This window comes from Leucopleurus acutus, assembly GCF_964270905.1.
Source record: "Leucopleurus acutus genome assembly, chromosome: 1".
NCBI lineage: Eukaryota > Metazoa > Chordata > Mammalia > Artiodactyla > Delphinidae > Leucopleurus > Leucopleurus acutus.
Window position 1 is genome coordinate 80,239,707 of NC_139142.1, and position 18,780 is coordinate 80,258,486.

The 18,780-nt window shown below is 41.6% G+C and overlaps 1 protein-coding gene across 1 annotated transcript in view; it reads right to left on the reverse strand.

Annotated features, from left to right (window-relative positions):
- MEIS2 (Meis homeobox 2) overlaps positions 1-18,780 on the reverse strand; it is a 199,659-nt gene that overhangs the window by 120,803 nt on the left and 60,076 nt on the right. The window contains exon 8 of the mRNA XM_082845671.1: positions 17,026-17,171. Within this exon, the coding sequence (XP_082701797.1) occupies positions 17,026-17,171 (146 nt within the window). The remainder of the gene's footprint in view (positions 1-17,025; positions 17,172-18,780) is intronic.

Consider the following 18,780-nt stretch of genomic DNA (forward strand, 5'->3'; position numbering starts at 1 on the left):
CACACGCAAAATATCTTGCATGGTAACCTTCATGGACTCATAGAGAGCAACAAAAAACAGTTATTGGATCTAACCTGTATCTAAATGAGTCAAGGGATATTTTTTTCACTTCTTCACAGCTTAGTGCCTTGTATATATGCTTTAGAAGAGAGAAAAATGTGCCTATCTAGCCAATAAAGACTCACATCATCTAATTAGTGTTTTAGCCTTAGTATCTTATGCGATTTCAATATAATAGGCTTATAATCTAAATTTTTCAAAGTTCTGTTGATTTTTGCAGAAAACATAAATAATAACCATATATGCAAGTTCTTATTTCATTACCTCAACTGAATTGTGAGAATAACATTATGCTTGTGTAGACCAATTTTTAGTCTGAGTATAAAAGGCAATACATTATACAGCTAGAATTTAGACTTCTTGAAATACCCAAGAATCCACAGGCTTTTCATCCATCCATTCATTAACCAGTAAATCTATTCCCAAAGTTCCCTTATCATGTACCAGTACAACAGAAGAAATTTATGTCATCAAGATGGAAAGATGATTACAATTTGCTTTTAGATGTCTCCACCAATGTCAGGAAGTGAGACATATATCATACAGAACTTCAAATCTATGCTTCTTTCCTTAAAACTGGGCCAGGGAATGGGGAAGGAAGTCTGGAGTGCTGTGGCCCCATCTGCCATGGTTAAGCAGATTCAGGGTAATGACCACCCCAAGCATCGCCCAGCAGGCCAGATCAGATGCTGAGGGTCCCACATGACATAAACTGCAGCTTCAAGCTGAGGGGACCATACCCAGACCACCCCCAGTTATAATTCATGTCCTGGTGTGAAGGGTGGAGGAAGAAGGGAAAGATTCACTCTTGAGTACCAGTACTCAGTTCAAGGCACTGAGATAGGCTATTTCACATAGTCGATTTAATCCAGCCCCCCTCCCACCCAGACAATCCTACCCATTTTACAGATGAAGGAATTGGAGATGTTGAAAACGTTGCCCAAAGAAACAGTGCTAGTAAGTGGCCTCTTGTGAATCAAACTGAAGTCCTGCCCACAAGACTTGTCTGTGCTGACACTGGCTCTCCCTACTTCACCCCTGCTTGCAGGCAGTGGAGGCAGAAGGACTCAAGGGCACCGGGCAAGTCACTATCAAAACTTTACATCTATTTTTTCCACTGCCCCTCTTCTCATTCATCTTGCCCCAGCTGTGTCAATGGAATAAGCACTCCATTTACAGCACACAAACGACGATTTTACATGAGTATTTGGAAGCAGTATTTTGTTATAGAATCATCACAAATACCACTTATTCAGTTAAACTGCACAGCATCAAGGAACTTAAAGGACCCTCTAGATGACTCATGGGGATAAACTGAGCGCCCCATAGAGAAAATAAAATCTCAGGTTTGTGCGCGTGCATATGGCACTACAGAGGGCAGGGGGGCGGGCCGGGGAAGACAGCTGCACACAGTGAAGGTCAGGGCCCAGCAACAGGTCCCGTCTTAGGTGCTGCCAGGTTCATTCCAACTGCTCGCAACATGGATTTCAGATATATTCCAAACAGAAGTGACAAAACCCAAAACCACAGGAGCAAACACTGGCTTTCAAGTGCTGTGGGAACACAGACATTTGTTTAAGTAACCACTGTTTTAAAATTGCATACATAGTAACACCAAAATAAACAGCTTGCGATGCTGTTTATTTTAAGATACACAATAGTAATGTAAAGTGTGGCGTGCCCCAGATCCGGGGAGCTGGAACATAATTTACAGTTGTAGAGAGCCCTAGGAGGACTCAACCACACGCCAGGACGGGCTACTTCCTGATTAGATAACAGTGAAGGTCAGAACGCATTGCTTTTTGTGCTGCAGAGAGCAAACAAGCCACCACAAAGACCCCACTCCTCCTGCTTGCTGTGAATTATGAATCGAGTCCTGGGGAGCATGGGGTTTGCCAAGTCTCTGCTACAAAGCGTGTATTAATCACAGGTCCCGAGGAAGGGTCAGGAGCACAGCCTGACCAACCAGGGAGGGAGCCTGCCCGCCGACCTCAGTTCCCCCAGTCCCTCCCCTCCCTGATCTAAACACCGCGAGGAAGGGAAAGAAAGAGGGGGAAAAACATCCTGAAGATACACAAGCTGGTTGGGGTGCCGGAGCATATGTAAAACTGAACTCTAAGGAAAAACCGCTAGATCAAACAAACCTTGAGCCTGATCAAAATAGGAACCCAGTCTGTGGTTTCCTTTAGCCGACTGAGCAGCCGTCCCCACACCTTCCTTGCTCTTCTTTCCCTCCTCCGTCCAGGTGCTTCAGGGAAACATTTCGGGAATCGTTGTTTGGGTTTCTCTACTTCAATCTTCCACCGTAACCTAGAGAGCCTTCCAAGCCAAGGCCTGCTATCCTCAAGGCACGACCCCTGGCCATCTGGTCCTTTGTTTTGTCTCGCCACATCCTAAGTTAACTGGCTCCTTTGCCCTCGCCCTCACCTGCTGTGTCATGGAGTAAAAATAACTTTGATCTTTTCCACAAACATAACTTCCATATCCTTGACTTTCTGAAACTTGAGTTTGTCCTGAAATATTGTTTCCCTAAAAACTCTCTGCCATGGACTGAACTGTGTTCCTGCAACATTCATATGTTGAAGCCCTAACCCTGACTGTGACTGGATTTGAAGACTGGGATTTTAGGAGGTAATTTAGGTTAAATGAGGTCAGAAGGGTGGGGTCCTAATCTCGTAGGATTGGTGGCCTTATAAGAAGAGGAAGAGCCCTCTCTCTCTCTCTCTCTCTCTCCCCTCCCCCCGACCACACACTATGGAAAGGCCATGTGAGGACACAGTGAGAAGGCAGCCATTTGCAACCCAAGGAGATAGCTCTCACCAGATACTCATGCTGCCAGCATCTTGATCTTGGGCTTCAAGGCTCCAGAACTGTGAGAACATAAATTTCTGTCGTTTAAGCCCCCCAGTCTGTGGTATTTTTTATGGCAGCCTGAACTGGCTAAGACTCTCTCCCACTGAAGTAACCCATTTTTCCCCCTTACCAGTTCCTCTGGAATCAGGGAAGAGAGGCCAGACTGTTGACTTTCCCCATTTCTCTCTCATTCCCAGCTCTCAGTGCCTGACCTAAGACTTTCCACTCACTTTTCTCATGAAGTTCACAGCATTTGCTGCCATTCCTCTCCCCTGCTGTGGAGAATGCTGACCTCTAAGCCATTTTCACCTTCCCCAGGGGCTTGTGTACACACTAGAATGTTCCTCTTCCCCTACCACTTGCCTCTACTTTTGAAGGCTTCAGTATACATGACGAAGACCTTTCTAATATTTTGCCTCTCTTCATTCCAATGTCATCCATCTCCACTTCCCCAGCCCTGGATTTTGTCAAGCAGAGATACTGCATTTCCAAGATTGCAGACCTTAAAATGTTCCTTCCCTGCTTCTCTGTTCTCCCTCTTAATCTTCATTTGGACTTGCAGCCTCTCAGTGGGCTTCCTGTGTTCCCAGTGTACTACCACACTTTATTAGCCCTCTACCCAGCATGGCTCTTTATTAAAATAAAATTTATTGTCTTGTAGTATAAATACAATGCACATTTTATAGACAATTTAGAACATATGGATAAGTATAAAGAAGAAAGTTAAAAAAGTCACCCAGATCTCAGTACTCAAAGATAATCACTGTTAACATTTTCATTTGTTCTTCTATGCATATATCCTCAAATATTTTCTTTTCCAAAACTGTAGTCATATTATGCATACTGTCTTATCTGTTTTACTTCACCTGGTAAGATACTGAGACATTTTTCCATATCCCAAAGTATTTTTGAGAACATAATTTTTAATGATTATATAATATTCCACAATATTCCATAATGGAATATTAGGGAATATTCAATGTTTTATTATCATAAATAATATCTTTATACACAAGTTTGCTTAATTTTTATATATATTTCTTATTACTTCTTTATCTTAAACTTCTAGAAACTAAATTACTGGATTAAAGGATAAGAACACAGTTATAATAGTAATACATATTACCAGTTTAAATTCCAGAAAGAATAAGCCAATATTTATAGTCACTATTAAGCCAGATATCTCCTTCCACTCTGAACAGTGCTGAACACTAATTTTTTTTAGTTTTTCTTAATTTTATAAAAAAAATTTCTTGCTGATTTAAAAATTCATTTGGTTACTAATTACCTTGAAGATATTTTCAAATGCCTATTGGCCATCTGTATTTCTTCTTTTGTGAATGGACCTATTCACCTGTGCCTTTTTATCTACTGTACTTTTTTCCATATTGATTTGTACACCATATCTATTAAGGACACTAACCCTTTGCCTGTTATATGGTGTACATATTTTTGCCAGTTTAATGTTTGCCTTTATTTTGTGGTGTTTTCTTGACATTCAAAAGCTATTAATTTTTATTCTAGTTTTATTAAATCAGTCACCATTTTTCTTTATAATTTCTTTGCTTTCGAGCTCTGAAAGGATTTCACTAAATGAAAGAAAGAGAAATAGTTAAATCTACTTCAAAGAACCCTTAAATGCAGAACTTATTTTGATTTTTTTTCAAAAATAGTTAAACCACTAACCAAAAACCATTTTTTGAATTACTCTTTTTTTCTCAATTGATTTGAAGCGATGCCCTTAAAATTAATAAATATCTCCATATATTTGGATTAAATTGTGTATTCTTATTTTGTTCAAATGATCATTCTGCCTATTGTGTTAGCCAGCGCCACACCTTGTAGCTTTATAATCTATTTTAATAACACCCAGTGCAAGACCGTCCTCATTTTTCTTTTCCAAAAATATCTTGACGTTTCTTAATTGTTTCATTATTCAGATGAACCACAGAATCCTTTTTCAGTCACAATCCAAGGAAAGAATATCTCGTGGGAATTTTGACTTATTAGTCAGCCATTTAAAGAATTCTCTAAGTAAAACCCTCCCTCTCACTCATGCTGTCAATCCCAGGCTTAGATTTTTCCTGTTGTCTCCTTTTGCCCTCTTATTCCTGGGTTCCTGAGCTCTGCCTGGGAAAGGCTGCAATGAGGTGGAGCAGGTCCATTCCAGCCTGGCCCTGTTTGCTCGAGGCCACCCTGCTTTGTCTTCCTAATTCCCTCTGGAGCTCTGGATCACACTTTCCACAGTTCCTGCTCATCCAGTTAGAGAAGCTCTTTTCTCAAGTCCCTCAGCTTTCCTCCTACCCTTTACGAAATATGTCTGCCTCTTACCCACCTTTCTACCTGTGTTTTGACCCCACCTTCATTGGCTTCCTTTTGAACCTTGGATTATCCACTGTCATTCTCTTCACACACACCCCCCACTGCCTCTCCCAACACCTACACCTCAGTTTCTCTCCCCAGGATCCCTTCCCACTGCTGATGCAACACCTGATTCACCTGATCTGCCTCTGCTGATAAATGCTGCCACCCCTACGCACAGTCCCCTGTTCTTCCTTTGTTCCCTTCCAACTTTGCCTGCTCACTCCTTGGTCCCGTGGAATTCAGAGATAGACCACGACTCCCAAGTGCCAAATCCAAAGGCTTATTTTTAGCTAATATCATTGTCCTTGATCTTTCTACAGAATCTACTTCCTCTACTTTGAAACTCCTTCTCTCTTCATGTGATCTGATTATGCTCCTACCAATCTTTCTTTATCTCTGTTCATTACCTTCTCTCTTCCTCCCTTTAAATGTAGTTTTTAAAAAGATTCTATCCTCAAATCCCCTCTCTCTGCACTCTCTTCCTTCCTTACCTTTATACAATGTCACGGCTTCAAGCACTGCTTCTACAAAGATCAGCCCACACTCTGAAACTGCAGTCTCATCATTTCTAACATCCACAGAGTTTTCTACCCAGGTATCTGGCTTATGTGTCTGAACCTAAGGCCTCAGTATACCTTTCCGAACTTTCCCCCCATTCTCCCCTACATATTCTATGCTTCAGCCAGAGGATTCTGTCTTAAAAGCTGTAGCATCCACAGATCTCTGAATGTAGAATCAAATGTAGCCTGATTTTAGCACCCAGATTGAAACTATCTTCAAAAAAAAAATAATATTCCCACTAGTCTCTGGCTGCAATGAGATAATTCTGTGTCTCTCACAGGATTGCACCTTCTTTAGAGTGGGCCTATGAGATTGCCATTTTAGAGATGTAAAACTGCTCATTCTTGCCAGGATGAAAAGTGGCAAGCTGGTGAACCCATTAGTTCTCAGGATGAAAAGTTTATGAATGAAGAACAAAGATGTCCAAACCTCCAAGGAGCTGGTCCCAAAGTTATAATAACCCGAGTACGAATAAGCTTATAGTGGGGTTAGTTTGCTATCATCTTGTTCTTTCTCTTAAGTTTGAGTTTATGCAATTTCAAAAGGTACTCTGACTCGCGATGCCACTAACACTGCGCCAGAGTATGAATGGTGCACAAGATCTCTTTCCCTTTTCCTTGTATGTATCACGCTAGCGGTAGGATTTGATCCTCATTCCAAAACAGACTTAGGTCTAAAGAAGCGAGTACAATATTTTTCTTTGAAGAGTGTTTCACTCATATCCAAGTTCAGGTTTCATGGAGCTAAGACAGAGCAAATTAATTATTTCAGTGGATTATACGAAAACATTCATGAAGAACATTTTATACTTGCAGAGCGTTCTGCTTTTTTCCAAGGGCTATTTCTAATCTCAGCTAACCCTCAAAACAACAAGATGAGAAAACCAGCACTCAGAAACTTAACTGACTTGCCCAAGATAACTCAGAGAGCAAAAGGCTGACTGAATTGCTCTGAATGCTGCTACCTCTGGTATATTTATACAGTCTTATAAACAGGAGGAATTTCTTTCTCCCTGCCCTCAAATGTTTGTTTGTTTTTGTAGAGCACAAAGAATTAACAGATTGTCCTCGATATCTAAAGGTAAGAAAAGCACTGGTTCGGTGATGAATTCCAGACGTTTCCATTGTCTGCTCCAATCATGCCGAACCATAGATTCAGGAGAATTTAAGCAGCCCTTTTCTGTTTAATTGATTATATATATTTCAAATAAGCAGGGGGGTATTTGCGATAGACACTGATAAGAGAGTATAAGCATGTACAAACCAAAAAGAACTAAATCACACTTTCCTTTAAACTTGCTCTGGGAAAAAAAAAAAAAAGTACAAACTGTTTTGAAAGGATTCCCAGGCTGGTAACAAAGGTCATATTAAAAACTGATGCCTTTCCACATGGTCATATTTGATTATCACTTAAGTGGTTCACCAGCAAACATAAAAGCATGAGGATTAAGCGATAAGAGGGGTCTTCATCAAAGTACCATCAAGTAATCGGGGGGATTTTGCCACATGGGTCTAAATTTATGGTTTCCTAGAAACTAACGCAAAAACTAAACTGAGTTTATAACTGACTAATAATGATCTCATGTGGCCCATGCATTCTTTTCTTACCACTTTTTTTTTTTTTTTAATTCACTGAGAGGGAGGGTTTAAAACAAGTGTAACAACTCATGAGCTGCCTGCAGGTATCCTGAAACACTGAAATAGAACCCGTAACTTTTCACATGTCACCGAATTTACAGGGAATAATCCAGCATTCACATATTCTGTTTGATAAAAGCCTTTTTCTTTTTGAAACACTAGTGTAGCACCACCCCCAGTACACTTGGGTTGTTCATTGTTGGCTTATGACAGGGTCACACCAGGTGTCCCAGGGCAAGAAGTAAGCCATTTTACAATTGTAGGATGACCAGAGTTACGGGATTACCCTTTTCTAAACTATTAGTAATGGAATCACCAGATATTTCCAAGTCAAAATTAATTCTGGAATACTTGTGAGTGTAGGGCAATGATGCAAGAAGTAAATATGTCTAGATAGTTATAATCAGATAACTGAAGTATTAAAATTAAAAGCAGCAACAAGATTTGGTGCTGGGATTAACAAGGGTAGATCTCCATTATCTGGCTATGTTAGGCGAATCAAGTATCAGTAAATTGAGGGTCAGGGTGGTTGGAAGAGGGCTGATTAGCGGACTCATGTTAATTTCCTATAATGCTCAGAATAACCAGATAATATTCTCTTCACTTCTTGTCATCACAGCGTTCCACAATAACAGTCTCTTGAGTTGTAATTTTTCTGTGGACAATCAAGTCAGAGTTAACAAATATTCATATTATCTATTATAACCAAGAAGGAAAACTATAGTTTAAGAAAAAATTATCTGCCATTATATTGTGATTTGACAACTTATCCACTATTAGATAAAAACAACTTAAATTAGTTCTGGCAGATTTGGGACTTGGCAGTTCAAAATATGAATAGCAAATGTAAAAGCATGAAAATGGCATTACTATTATGTGTTAAGAGGATAATATACCTTTAAAGGGTGCCAGTGATTACGCTGCATACTGTAAACAGCTGCTGCCAATCAACTGAGAACGTGGTACGCAGCACGTCAATGTAACATGGTAAATTCCATTCACCCAACCTACGGCTTCCTACCCAAGTCACTATTTCTTAATGGGAGCAGTGGGGCTGGATATCATCTTTGCACGTCATAATCTGTTTCAAATTGCAAAAACAGACTACAGCACAGAGAAGACAGGGCATTTCCAGTAGTCCTCTGAAATCTGTGCAGTAACAGTCTCTAAAATCAAAATGAATCCTGAATGTTAAGGGTCACTTTATGACCCTAGCCTGCAGCAAAGCTGAGGGACAGCTAGTGTTCTCATAACCTAGTCAAACTGGACTTTAATTCCCCACAACTCCACCTCTCCACAGAATACACTTGCAAACTGTAGTCATGCGGAATGAAGAAATGGAAATTTTCTCTATGATCTGAATGAATATTCACGGGTTTCACTAAACAGCATTTAATGGCACTCTATTCTTGGAGTTTTTAAATAGCTGAATATTCAGATATGCACCCGCTTTCTATTTTCTTTTATTCAAGGGTCCTCAATTCTCCATCTCCTTGAATTCCTTACTGTATTTTTAAACAATTAGAGTGATATTTTATGAAATTGGGTGCTAAACTTTGAGCTAATAATTATTTTAGTTTCTTTCTGATGGTAATTTAATAGGCATTTCATTCTTCAATCTTCTCCCTCAGTTACTTATTTTTTAAAATGTGTCCGTCAGCTCGTAGCTCATAATCTGGGACTTAATCTTCTAAGTCTATCTCAGATGAGATCAATGGGATTGTCTGATATACTTTTGAAAATGTCTTGACCAGATGTGTTTGCGTTGAGGAGACCGTACATCTCGTCACCTCCACAAAAGGCCACTGCTGCTGTCACTGTACTGGGGACTTTACCTCAAAGTCATTCAGAATGTGGACAAAGGCTGCTGAGTCCAAAACACAGCAGGCTTTCACATGCGGAACCCCTCATAATCCAATTCTAAATACCAAATTGGGACTGCGAGTAAAAGGTTATGACACAGCAGCATGCATTTTTTTTTTCCCTCAAGAGAGACAAAGTAAATTTAGTTGCAATTTCATTTCTTCTAGAGGAGTTTCTAGGATTCAACATAACATTAAATTTTTGGCCTGTCTCTTTAATTTGAGAAATTGTAAAAACGATGACAGATGGCACACAGAATTGACTTATGTCCTCTATTCTTTACTGAAGAAGGGAGTGCATGGAAACTTTGATAAAGGCAGAAGCTACAGTATGCAGGTCGCTATTAAAATTATCTAGTGGCTCCTTGGACAGCTAGGATCAGAACGTTCAGGCTTTCTTTTTTAGACATTCTTGAAAACCAGCACTGTTGTAGGTTGCCAGTGATGATCACAGCCCCGACGTTCAGTACCCTCCTGTCCCAATAAGAACGGATGACGGATGTGCCATTAGCTCTGAACCTCGGCAACCTCTGAAATTACCACTCTTCCCACCCCAATCTCCAGCCCCCACTCCTCAAAATCATTATGAAATAGGAAGAACACTCAAGCTTACAGTTAATTGGAAACATTGCAAGAGAAGAGGAATGCTTAGGACAGCATGTCCACGGGAAAATAAATCACCCAGCATTGTTATATAATGCATTGTGACATCATTTCCTAAAATTAAACAGAGATGACACCAATTCAGCCGATCTCTAGTATAAGGTTCCATTCAAATAATTCACAGATGTTTTCTCCTGGCAAGCAGGAAAACAATGCGAAGGCTAAGGCTATGGGCGGCCTCACTTTGCCGCATGTTTGCAGGAGGCTCTTTCTGCTGGTGTTTTTCAGCTGTGTGTTCTGCACAGCCATTTCCACACAAGCATGTCTCAGCCCATGAGCCCCACTCGTATTCCGTGCACATCTGTATCCCTGAATATGAGAAAGGCCATCTTTCACTGTGTAAGTAAGGCCAACATTTTATATTTGGGATTAATTTGGCCCATAGCAAGTAGTATTCAAGTAGACAGATCTCAGAATCATGAGGGCACTAATTTCCAAGTAGAAATAACTAATGTCCTTGAAATACTCATTCAATTTACCATTCGAGGCCCTTAAAAAGACGTCTAATGATGGAAATTATCACAGTGTCTCCATGGATACCCTTGTGGAAATGGACAAGTGGAGAGACTGGGGTAGAGGAGAACGAGGCAGGCTGTACTGCGTCTCTCACTCGTGGTGATTTCATGAGGTGCCAGAGGCCTCAAGCTGCTGGAGTCCCAAGCACACAACCAAAAACCAAAGTACTCGACTTCGCGCAGCACATTACAGTTTACAAACTGACCACATCATCCGGGCCTCGCAGCAACCCAACCAGCTAAGTAGAGCATATATTTACTCTTTTCATTTTGTAGGTCTGGAAATAGGTTCAGAGGTTGAAGAGCTCACCCACGACCACAGAGCTAAAACCCAAGCCTAATTTCATATCCAGTGACCCTTTTTAAAAACTCACACTGTGCTGTCTCTCAGAGACCCTAAACTCTGGTACTCTGAGGAAGCGGGAGACTCTAAATGCTATTCATACTGGAATCCTTACGGGGAAGGGGAGGTTCTCTACCAAAAGGAGGCCCCAGCTGAGGCGTTCTTAACCATTTCACAGCCAGTTTCTTTTCTACCTCCCACCCCCATCCCAGAAGGCTCACAGGATGCTCTTGCTTTCCATGGGCACCAGGACTCTCTGAAGCGATCACCTAACACCACTGGGCAGCCATCCAATGTTTACAATGGCTCTAGAAGGTGGAGGTTAGACTATGTTCTCTCCTGCCGAGGGGCCTTTGGGACTTGTCTGGCAAAGCTAGTCTCTCCATCTCACACAGTCCCAGGAAAGTATGTGGTAATTTTGGTTGCCCAGTTCAACTGGTCAAAGTCTCCTGGTAGCTATTCAACTAGATTAAAAGACAAAATTATAGTTACTTTATAGTATGTACTTATTACAAGAGCCAGGCATGGAGCTGAATGCTTTACGTTGTCTCATCTAATGCTTGCAACGTTGGTTCTAAAATTATCCCCATTCTACAGATATGGAATATTGAGGTCAAGAGACCTCAATGCTCAAGATCAAAAAGCTACTGTGGGGCTTCCCTGGTGGTACAGTGGTTGGGAGTCCGGCTGCCGATGCAGGGGACGCGGGTTCGTGCCCCGGTCCGGGAGGATCCCACGTGCCGCGGAGCGGCTGGGCCCGTGAGCCATGGCCGCTGAGTCTGCGCGTCCGGAGCCTGTGCTCCGCAACGGAAGGGGCCACAGCAGTGAGAGGCCCCCGGACAGAAAAAAAAAGAAAAAAAAAGCTACTGTGTTGCAGATTCCAGGCCCTGTGCTCTTAACCTTGACATTGTGTTGCCTCATTGAGAAAAGAAACTGTCTGGGTCTACACAAGGTGAACAGAACCAGTTAAAAGGCAAAATGGTCTAGTCTGGCCCCTCTCTCTCTCTTTCTCTCTCTCATTCTCTCTTCTGTGTGTTTGTGTGTGTGTGTATACACATATACGATACAATAAAAAATTTGAGATGTCATATGGTCTCGAATTCACTGGAGAAGAAACAAGTTTCTCTACGTAACATGGAGCTGTACTTACTCATAACTCGGGTGCATTGTCTCTGTAGGACAATATACTTTAAAACACATTTTCCTTACTCGAAAGAGACCTTTACAAAATCCCACGAACAAACTCTAATAGGCAAGGAGTAAAACTGGTGAACACCTGAGAGGCACGCTTCATTCCACTCCCTTTACCACCAGAGATATGGAGAGGGGTGAAGCATTTTGCCATGAACAAAGGGCAGAGTTTTTAGAACCTGCATCCAGCAGGCTGCATGATATTATATCACTTTAAAATAAATTTGCTTCTGATTCTGTACACATAGCTTTGAAAGAAGTCCCACATCCACTAAGGGTGAGCTTTATCCCTATGTTTTCAAATAAGAAAATCTTTAGTCAGAAACGGGTATGAGCAAGTGGTGTCTTTGTGTGTGAGCACTTCCTGTTTTCATTCCATGATCAAATATATTCTTTGCAGCACAACTAGGGGAGCTCTTGAAGGTGGCAAGAGAAGTGCCTGAGAAAAGAAGGTGCCTGAGAGCCTAATTGAGCTCACTAAGGGCTTCTTGGCGTGGAGGAGTTTTTCATGGTTAAGAATAAACCGTCAGCCCGGGTATTATTTCTTGCTGTTTCTTTCTTTAACTATCTTTGAAGTTAAATAAAAACAGTTGTAATGGCAGGCTTACTTTTATGATATCATAATCTCCATGTGTTAGGGAAAAGAATATACTTCCCTAGGATTTCCCTATGTTTTTTTTTTGCCATTGGGTACTTTCCAGCAAAAGCACATACATTCCAACAGATTCTTTCTTCGATCTTCACTAGATTTCTTAGTCTGAGAAGCCAGGCAGAGCCGTCCACCAGTAGAAGAGGGGGGTAACAGTAACACACGATGCGTCTGCTAGTTGAATTTCTAAAAAATATTTGCATGGATTTATTTCCTTAAAATTATTGTGAGCCTTTAAATATTTATATGAATTCATTTCCTTAAAATTATTGTGATGTTTAAAGGACATTTTCGAAATCGGTAGTTAGAAACTACAAACTAATTATTTAGCTTCAGACTAAGCACGTTCAAAGTGCTTAACTCAGACTATGGAAATTCCTCAGTTCATCAGAGAGTTTGGTTTTTTGAGGCCACTTTGGATTTAGTTTAAATATTTTCCTCAATATTATCGATTAGCTGTTAGTTTATTACCTTTTCCCCTAAAGCTGGTGGTGCACAGGAATTTGGGAGATTGTTTTAACTGTTACTGTTGTAGTGGAACTTGTTCTTCCAAGAAAACTGAAGGTTAATGATTTTTGTCATATTGAGACTAAGACTTAACAATTGCTACAGTTGGCCTTTGTTGAGGTGGGGTTCTTTTCTCCCTGGGCCTTTTGAGGTATTCAGAATAGGTGACAATAGCTTGCAGTTGAGAACATATGTAGAGAAACCCCTGTGGCTTATTGGGAAAAGTTGCTCCATGCTGGTTGGGTGTTTGGAAAAAAAAAAAATACAACCAGAGTTCTTTTATGTTCTGCTAGTTAATGAATGCATGAATGTCAAAATGGGCCAATGGCCCATTCAGGGGGCAAAGCCTCAGCAGCCCCCTTCTTTAAGAACACATCCTGAGATGCAAAATACATTTGCTTAACAAATTAAAATAATGAGATAATTCAATTAGCCTCTTTTTAAAAAAAGAAAGAAAAAAGGGTACATCAGGGATTATTGTAATACAAGAACAGGTCATACTGCACAAAAGGGAACAAACCAGTTTGAAATAGTGTTAAAGAGACTAATAATGAAGGAATGCACATTGAATCATGCACTTGTAAAGAAATTTACATGAAATAATAATTTAGGCTACATCTATTTCCAGTGAGCTAGAGACAACATTTCACTTTGAAAGTTGAAATTAATTAAATGACAGAAAAATATAGTGGGGCATCTCTATTTCCAAGAACTTCCTCACGCCTGTTAGTGCATGTAAGAAAAGGGGTCTAAATTAACATGTCGTTAGTTAGGGGTCTCTATTCTTGGTTTCTGCACTCAGAATTATAGCCGAGTAAATCTTTCAGCTCATTAAAGATTGGGAAGTAAAAGTTTTACAGAACCACCTTTATCAAAGTTACTGAACCTCTTCTCTGCAGTTGGGGTGACGTGGGGATGAAGAGGGAGGACGTTTTCAAAGAAAAAGCCCAGGAGAATTTCCTTACATACAAGGGAGGTGCAGAAAAGGCTGGGGAGGGGAGCAGAGAGACGGACTGAGAGACAAAGCCAGCGGAGAAAGTAATGAAAGGGGCATGATGTGAAAGAAGGTCATGGGGAGGAGAAAAAGAAAGCACTTAATGGAAAAGGAAAAGGAAGGGGGGGACTGAGAGGAGAGGATGACCAGGAGTTTGGGGCACAGGAGTGCTCTGACTGTTCTCTGAGTGTAACCAACACACATGAGTGTGGGAAAGGAGACTGCAACATGCAGATCTGTTTGAAAAATGGGGGAATGGAAGGTCCAGAGAACTTGACTTAACTGAGGTTCGGGCAGGACACAGGAAAATTGAACTCGAAATGCTGGTTTCCCGACTCCCCGGCTCAGGCTATTTGAGTCTTCTCTCCCCACTCCAAGGACAGGCATTAATTAAAATTTTCAGTTGGACAGAGAATTCTGCACAAAGCCTCATGCACATTTATCTAGATGAAAGCAACCTCGGGGTGGGGAGAAGGTACATAGTACACAGTACCTAGCGTATGGTACAGCCGCAAAGGAGCACCCAGGAATCACTGGCCACACACAATTCCTCGCCCGTGGCCACGGCGCACAGTGGGTTGAATCCAGGACAGGGAGGTGGGAGATAAGACACCAACAGGGCAAGGCAGGAGGTCCAGCAGGGCTCTGGACACTCCGCGGGAGATTCAAGGCACAGACCTGGGCGGTGAAGGAGAGAGTTGGCCTCAAGACAGAGGTGCACAGTAAGCCTTCTCTATTCGGAGAGGTTGGGGGAGCAGGAAAATTTTAAAAACAAGTAAAGCAAACGGCACTTTGCTTCTCCATATTTCCCCTCTTTGACGCTGAGCATTTTGATGGCAGAGGCTGTGAGATTGATATGCAACTGTTAAAGGTGATCGTGATTTTCGCAAAGTCATCATAATGTGGTAGAAAGAGCACAGAGCTGGGGACAAGAAAGGCTTGGGTCCTGGTTGCAGCTGGACCTTAAGCCAATCACTTCCTTTTCTGGGTCTGAGTTTCCTGGTTTGTCAACAAAGCAGCCAAATTCCCTAAGATCCTGCTGTTCTGTGAAAATACATGGGGATGTTGGCTTGGAAAGCAATCGTTGAAGTCTCGATTTTCAACCAAGGAAGGCCGAGCATGAAGGAAGACAGAGGGAGGAAGCCAGACAGGTGAGCTGCTGGCGGGAGAAGGCGGCATGCCTGCCATCCACTGGCTCCTACCCTGCCTTTCTTACTTGCTACTCTAACCAAACAAACCTTCAGTTAAAAATGAGAAACCCCTCCCCTCACACTCATTCGACTTCCAAATTAAAAACATTTTACAGGTTAGTAAATCTCCAGCTGAGGTGATGTAGCAAAGAACAGCTGTGAAGTAATTTTGATAATGATGAGAATAATAACCACATGGCAAGGTTCAGGGCTTTGCTGTTGCAGCTTCAGTGCTCCTGAATAGATAAAAGTGATTAAATACTCCTGATTATCCCTGACCAATATGTAATGGATTTACAGCCCTTTCAATTAGTCAGTATTTGCTTAGGACTCATTATTTTGTCTTTGGTTAAGTAATCAGCCCAGAGACTGCATGTTCTGTCTAATTCCTCTGAGCCCAGTCAGTGCAGGGCCCTGACCTTTGAAATGGCCATAGCTGCAAGGCAAGAATAACCACTGCCAAGGCAGCCTCGTTGGTTCTCCCGGCTAATCCTGACACCACCGGCCAGATCGATACACCTTAGTTTGCTACTAATGTCCTTACATCAAAATGGCCGATTTAGGAATGTGAATCTATCACGTTGCCCTCCCCACCTCCTGCCCCACCCCTTGCCCTTTGTAGCTCTGCTACAAGAGCAGATCAGCTGCTACCGCCATAAATAAAAGTGGAACCTTGTGCTGGACCCATGACACTGTAACTAATGTCATTCAGCATGGCAACCCACAAGTTGGATAATCAAAGACCTTCAGCTTTCAATGTGCTCCTCTATTTTTAAGCATTAGCCTAAATAGAATGGCCTGAAAACAATCTCATAGCAAGAAACAGCCTCTGATGTCTTCACCGTTTTCCCAGAATTTCCAAACGAACAGCAAAGTATGAGCGCCTAGTTCCTCCGTAAAAATATATTGTAACGTTTTTGTCATGAGGGTCTTAGAGTCAATGGTATACATAAAATGATGCATAAAACCGACTGCAAACAGGAAGATAAACTGTTACTTTAAAAATGTTGCACATAGTTGATCTTTTCCCACAAGTGAACAGGATCGGCTTCTAAGATAATGGACTTGAACCGCTAAAAACGAATCTTTAATCTCTACCTTATAAACAAAGGCGTTATAGCACCTATGACCCCTCTGCGTTTGTCATATAAACATGTAACATGTTTGCAAGCTGCTTCAGCAATTAGAGTTGGCCCTGGTACCATGAGCTTGGACATGCGTGTGGCAAAGTGCTTTTTTTTGCCTGCTAGAGGAGATGGCTTTCGTTACGAGTGTCATCGGCAACGTTTATGGATTCATGAGCTTCTTAACAGCTGTTTCCCTTGGTTGCAGCCGCATTATCTGAAGTTGCTCTCATACCTTTTAGCACAAATAACACATTTACTTATATATACCGTTTAGGGCCCTAGACCATTTTTAATAAGGTCCATTCCTGACCTGTGGAAACAAAAACTCCTCCTTTCTACAGGGTGCTCTTTGGGTGGTGAGAGTTGGTGAAACCTTCACGGCTCTGTTAACCATCATATTTTGAGAAAGGGAAAACAGGCACTATTTTCAACAAAATCTGTATGAGCCCATCTAACTTGCTAGGAGAAGGCAAAACAACAAAACATTTTTCTCTTTCATCTTGACTTACTGTGAGATGCTGGAAGAGCCATGCTCTCATGATATTTGTTGCTACTTTGGGGAAAATGCCTCTTTTCTTCTGGCGTTTTTTGTCCTTGTCTGGATCATCATCGTCACCTGTGCCAGGTGAAGCTACACTGTTGTCTAAACCATCTCCTAGTAGAAAGAAATGAAAATACATTAGAGAAAACACAGAAAGGGTGCCAACAACAACGAGCAGCTAATGACAAGCTCAGCTAAGCTTGTTGAAAGAAATCTATTAAGCGGGTATATTCTCTTTCATTAAAGTATAATTGGAGACACAAATATGTAAAAGACAAAATTAAACCAGACCTCTTCAAATGTTAATTTTGTGTGTCTCACACTCGCCCATATCATTAATTCAATTCTAATTGTGCTCTTGACACAGTGCAGTAGCTCTTTGTCAATTATGGAATCCAGTGTGGGAAAACCGCCATCAGAAAACCCATTCAGTGAAAATGCATCCCCATGCCCAGAGTGAACACATACCGTAGGGTAATCAAGTTAAATGTTCTGTAGTCTATATATTCTAGGCTGCCTGCATAGGTGACAGTAACTGTGTCACTGTTCATTGCACATAACACACTGCCTGCTCAGCCCCTCCTAGAACTGTCACCTCCAAAGCACGCACATTCACACACTCCTCAGATGACCCTGGACTCAGCATCCGCGTGACATGAAAACTTTTAGCTCTCTGCACCGCTGATCATTATCGTTAAAAAAAAAAAAAAAAAGATGCACATCAAGGTAGGGTGCTCACTTAATCAGAAGTTTCTATCAACATCTTTCTCTTCTGTGCTTTTTCTCTGGCATTAATTGTGCATTAGCAAAAATCATTTACTTTTAACAGTCATAGTTATTTTTTCTTGCCCTCCGGCAAAAATGCCTTGAAAGCCTGCCTGGAGGGCATCTAAATTATGTATCTGAAAAACTCTTCCGGCAAGGCATTGCAGGACCCCTACTTTCTTAAAATTCATACGAGCACGTCTTCCTGTTTTTGGGAAGGCATCAATCAAGAGTAGCAATATATGCCATATCCCTACATTAATATTTGAACTAATAACTTTAAAAAAAGGAAAGAAACAAGATCCGACTTGTGGCATAATCAAATGCAAAATAAATGAAGAATACGGGGACAGCACTGGGGCTTTATAGATGGCTGTGTTTTCCTTGCACATCATTAGCCTGGAGCCACACGAAAGAGGAAAACAGAGAAGTGGAGAGTTTATGCTCCCTGCTGGTGTTTAAGAAGCCAGGGTCCTGGAAGGACATCTGGGAATTGCGCTGAGATGGGGGTTTTTGTAATTTAAGAATAGACATTCATTAGCAGTAAATGCCATAAATCCCATGCTAAGTAAAAACCTTGTCCAAGAAAGCCTAAAACAATAAACTCTGTGCTCAATGTAGCCAGAGCTAGACGCTCCGCAGCTTCCCAGGGAAATGCTATAGATCCACCAGCTCATTCCCAGACCAGCTCCCTCCTCCTGGATTGGGCCACATGGGATATCCTGCCACAGGCCCCTCGCCTCCTAACCTGTCCCGTCTGCTTGGTGGGCTTCCCTCTACCTGTTCTTTTCCTTTCGCACCACAAAAACTCTCAACCTTCTTTGGCCAGAGAAGCAGAAAAGCCACACAAAGAGCTGGCAGATTAATTTTATTGACATTTCCATTTTCACTGCAATGCGATACCCTCCATCACATGGAAGAGATGACCCTCACTATTTACAGACTGACAGGCCACTTC